Source organism: Sprattus sprattus, assembly GCF_963457725.1.
Source record: "Sprattus sprattus genome assembly, chromosome: 2".
Classification (NCBI taxonomy): domain Eukaryota; kingdom Metazoa; phylum Chordata; class Actinopteri; order Clupeiformes; family Clupeidae; genus Sprattus; species Sprattus sprattus.
The window spans coordinates 37,562,947-37,568,285 of NC_137921.1; the positions used below are offsets into that span (position 1 = coordinate 37,562,947).

Sequence of the window (5,339 nt, forward strand, 5' to 3'; positions counted from 1 at the left end):
TTTTTGTAAGGTCAGAAGAAGCTTATTACCTCTGATCTAAACATTCTCTTGTAGATATGCAGACTAAGTGGCACCTAATATTCAAAGTTACACACACGCAGAAACACAGAAAAGCCATGTTCCTGCTAACATAAGTACATGATTCATATAAGGTGTATATTAATACAAGGCACTTGATTATTATATTCTTAAGTCATTAACAGTGTTTAGAAATTATCTCCATCAAGGTATTACTCAGGTGTCTGTTACATGTACGTGGAGGAATGCATTAATGTTAGAATGCGATGAATTATTCCTGCTCCCTTTCTTCATTAGTAAACCACTGGCTAAAGGGGATCCAATGAGTCCTACCACGGCCACCAGGGAGTTGGATTCCATCATGAATGAATTGCTGGGTTTGGACCTGGAGGTAAGATCTGAAGCTCACACTCTCCCCCTTCCCCTTCATATCAACCCTGGCTGTTCCACTCTGTCTGGTAGTTCCTCAACTCTGTCAGCAGGGGGCAGTATATACCTCCTTAATGGTTCTTTATACAACGCATGATGTATGCATGTTTGCAGTTTATGGACATCAGTCGATAACAGGAGCAGTATCATGCTGCTAACTCTAATGTTGAATGAAATAAATAGTTTATTTAGTGTTTGAAATAAAATGTCCAAGTTTCAGATGAGAATTTAACAAAGAGCATCCAAATATAAAACAAATGCAAAACCCAAACCCAAAGTGGATTATTTGCTTAAAAATCATGATGTGTGGACTGCAGGAAAGATAGCTTACCAATTTTAGCCTATTTCATATAAGGTTGACTACGATTATTTCCCAATAGGTTCCAGAAACAGGCTGTGATCCAACCCCACCGCCTCTTGCTCGAAAAGAGAGACAGAGCATGAAAGACAAAAAAGGCAGGACCGAGGACGAAGTGCCAGAGGGCAAGCCAAAGACACCTCCATCCAATATGGACATGGAAAAGCTGAAGAAGACAGATATGATCGACGATCTTCTGGGAGGCCTCACCTCTGACATGGAGAAGATGGGTGTTAACACCGTCGCCAAGGGCCACTGTGCTGCCTGTGGCAAGTGTATTGCTGGAAAGGTAAAGATTGTGATGGGTATCTCTACTTTAATGTACAGATAGAGTGAAGAAGCTGATAACAAACCTGTGAATAACTTTTTTCAGGAGTGTTTCGAACAATGTATTCCCTGACAGTTTCCACAAGTTTTGATCTCAACTGCCTTTGAGATGCCTCTTTTCCCCCTCTCCTTTGGTGCACATGCAGATGATCACAGCCCTGGGGCAGGTGTGGCACCCTGAGCACTTTGTGTGCTTTGAGTGTAAGCAGGAGCTGAGTACCTCCGGCTTCTTTGAGAGAGACGGCAGACCCTACTGTGAGAAAGACTACCAGGAGCTTTACTCACCCAAGTGTGCATACTGCAAAGGCCCTATCCTGCATGTAAAGTGGCATCCTGTTACTACTGCATACTGTTCAAGAATATATTATTACTACTGCATAAACATATTATTACAAACCAAGTACATTTTAAATGGGCAATGAAGAGATATTCACTGAAATAATTGATCTAGGGGAGTATTTAGTATCTATAGAACAGCTTGACAATATGCTGTAAGATATAAATGTATAAAAGCTATAGGTTTCAAGTTATTTCATTAAAGAAGCCACTGTGTATTTTTTGTACAACTATTTCAGTATTCATTCAATCCCTATCTCCCTGGCGTCTGATATTACACCCAAACATTGCCACTTTAAATTAAGTGTAGATTAACTGGCTTATTTTCCAGTCGAGCAGCCAGCAACTGCGGTATTTGCTTTTCTATATTAAATCCAGAACATTCTGACGGCTATGGATCGAACTTGGCACCCAGAACACTTCTTCTGTACCCACTGTGGAGAGTTGTTTGGACCAGACGGTAAAGTACCCTCAGTGCAGAACAGAACAAGGTGTTAGAAAATGTCACTTGTTAAGATGTGGTTGCATCAGTAACCAGACAGTTTCTCAAAAGTGACTCTCTGCTCTTCACAGGGTTCATGGAGAAAGAGGGGAAGCCGTACTGCAGCAAAGACTTTTATCAGCTCTTTGCACCTAAGTGCTCTGGATGTAACCTCCCTGTGAAGGAGAACTACCTGACCGCCACCAATGGTGTGTGGCACCCGGACTGTTTTGTCTGTGCCGTAAGTAGCTTGGTCCAAATCCCTGCAGAATAAGTCAAATGGTTTTATGTGGTCATGTAGTCATCAGTGTTAAAAAGTAATTCAAAAGGCTGGCAGTTTCATATTGTATTTCAGGCATTTACAATGACCATTAATCGTCATCATCAAATCAATGAAACTGGTTATTGTTTGCACTTTTGCCGATTTCATTCACAGCAAGAGTTGTGTCAGTACAACAAAAGTATGTTTCAGAGGCGATTCAGTTTAGCTCAAGGCAGTTCATTCTTCTGTTACTGTTTTGCCTTGGTGTCCTCCTATGGACTTACGCTCTCAGTCCACATGTTCATCCATCCCTCCATACTTCTCCAGGATTGCTTGCAGCCTTTCCGTGACGGAGGTTTCATTGAGATGGACGGGCGCCCCTTGTGCTCCCAGGATTACCACAAGCGGCAGGGGACGCTGTGTGGCAGCTGTGGCGCCCCCATCACCGGCCGCTGCATCGCAGCCATGGGCACCAAGTTCCACCCCGAGCACTTTGTCTGCGCCTTCTGCCTGCGGCAGCTCAGCCAGGGGGTGTTCCAGGAGCAGGATGGGAAACCATACTGCAAGGTTTGCCATGGGAGGCTATTCCTGACGAAATGACACTGTGTTGTTTTTAGAACAGGAGGACGTTTGTTTCATTCTTCATGTATTTTTAATAGTACTGATATCAAAGGGAGATGATTTGAATTCTGCAATACTCTTTTAAGTTCTTTAAATGACTGAATTCTAATATGCTTTTTTAATACTAGCCACTGTAAAACTAAATACATTAATACACTAGATAAACTGCTTGTTCCGTAAGGTATACATTAATATACACAATGCTAAAACCACCAGGGGACACTGTTAGGTTTGCATGGCAGTCTAGTAATCATTAAATGTAATAAAGATTTCTTACACTACTTTTATTCATTTCCCTTTAATGTTTTTCATGATTTAAGCATTATTAACTTTGAAAAGGGCTATATAAATGTGACGTATTATCATTATTATTATTGGTATTATTGACTATGGTCACTTCAGCCCATTGTGCTTTGTTAGACCAATGGGGAGGAGGAAAGAAAAGCCCAACCAGGGCTCATGGCTGTCCCCTTCGGCTCCCACTGTTGCTGTGGCTATCACTACTTCTACTTCACTACTTATTATTATTATTATTATTATTATTATTATTATTATTATTATTATTATTATTATTATATTATTATTATTATTATTATTAGTAGTAGTAGTATTATTATTATTATTATTATTATTATTATTATTATTATTATCAGTATTATATTGTTATTATTGTTATTATTATTATTATTATTATTACTCCCTTTTATAAACAGGTTCAATGCTGTCCCCCTCAGCCACCACTGCCTCTGGGGATACCACTACTTCTACTTCACTACTTCACTATAATTATTTCTGCTACCACAGTCACTACTACATTTTACAAGCGAGAGAGAGAGAGAGGGGAAAAAAGAAATAATAGCATTGATTTCATGACAACTAGATTGCCTTCAGATGTCCTATGCCTGCTCAGTTTGTTCACTTGGCATAGAGAGTCCCGGCACTCCAACTGCAGTTTATCATGAGCCTGCTGTATGGTCCTGACAGCTTTCTCCGGCGCTCAGTGACATGTAATCCACCAGGCCAAGCGGGGTCTTGAGTGCTGGACTAACCACCCCATCAAGATGACAGCAGGAATTATGGGCAATTTGCCTCTGCACTTTCAATTATCTAGTCCGGCGGACAAATTTCATGGTGCCGGAGATGAGGCCAAACGCGAAAATGGCAATCAGGAAAGGCCTGCAGGTGTTTTGATTAAACACATTTAATGATGCCGAGACACTTAAGTGTGAGCTATTGTTTCCTCTCCATGCTGGACTAAACTGAAATACTTCCCAAAAGATTGTCGGAACATGTTCTTTTTTTCTGATACCATGAACTGAGGCCAAACACCTGTGAGCATTTCTGCCTGCTGGTTCCCTGGCTGAAATGTGAGTGTTTTTTTTGGGGGGGGGGGGGGGGGGGGGGTAAAACTGTAAAAGTTTGGCAAACATTGACGAATATTTCTCGGCTCTGCGAAAGAGCTTACAACTGCAAATTAGCTATCAGCCAATCGCTAATCAAATGGGCACTCTTTAGCCATTTCACAGCATACAGAAATCTGTATTTCATTTTAACCATGATCACATCTGCCAGGTATACACGTTTTTGGCATATTAAAAAATCTTGACTCGATATAAAATATTTTGGACGCACTTTTCAAACAGGTTCAATGGTGTCGCCCAACATCATAATTGCACAAACTTTTTAATACTTTCCAGAACTCATTTGCCATTTGAAGTTGTTTTAACTTCAAATGCTGTAATTTTCAAACAAATAAACTAGTCATTCACAAGAGTTCTTATTTTGTTTTCAGCCTTCCTTAATGAAGCATTTCTGAGGACAGTTTGATCGCCTGATTCCTGTTTGGGGTGTTAGGCGCTGCATGGAGAAAGGCACAGCAGGCAGTATAGAAGGCAGCGCCTGAGCAGATAAAGGGGGTGCGAAAGGATAAATCATGTTGTCACCAGCGCATTAGAAGACACTTTGGACAGCGTTCTCTGGATTAAAACAAGCCGTTGTCACAACACTGCACTGCGCGTCTGGCTGGGAACTTCGCCTTTGTCTCTCCCTCTACAAACCCACTGCTCACATAACTGGAAAGCCTCTTTCTAATAGAAGGTTTCCTGCAGGCTTGGCTCTGCGTTTGTATGACAACAACCCAGCCTGGAAATGGAGCCGAACAGCACAGACATTTTAAGTTCTGACACTAATCCTGTCAAAATGTATACCGTCAGTCCGGATGGCCGTTGAGGGATACTGCAGTCTGCTACACTAATTGAGACCCAGCCAGAGAATAACAAACAGGAGAATCCCAAGGCATGCTGTAAACTGGAGAGAGGGATAGGTAAATCGGGAGAGAAAGCAAGAGAGAGAGAGAGACCAATGCATGGGTAGAAGTATGAAATGTGAGTTTAGGAATTACAAAATGGCCCCTGAAATAAAAGGCCATCTGTGGGGATTTGTGTGAGAACCCAGGTGGCATTTACAGCTGAGTAAGGGGGTAAGAGAAAACTGTGTGTATGCACTGG

At 41.5% G+C, this 5,339-nt stretch overlaps 1 protein-coding gene across 1 annotated transcript; it reads left to right on the plus strand.

Moving 5' to 3' along the window:
- Positions 1-331: 331 nt before the first annotated feature.
- Positions 332-2,811, plus strand: lpxn (leupaxin; the record flags this gene model as incomplete). Its single annotated transcript, XM_080860038.1, has 6 exons — positions 332-409; positions 828-1,094; positions 1,279-1,452; positions 1,847-1,928; positions 2,042-2,190; positions 2,539-2,811. Exons 1-6 carry the CDS (start codon positions 341-343, stop codon positions 2,809-2,811), a joined length of 1,014 nt encoding a protein of 337 aa, XP_080716164.1. The 5' UTR covers positions 332-340.
- Positions 2,812-5,339: the final 2,528 nt, after the last annotated feature.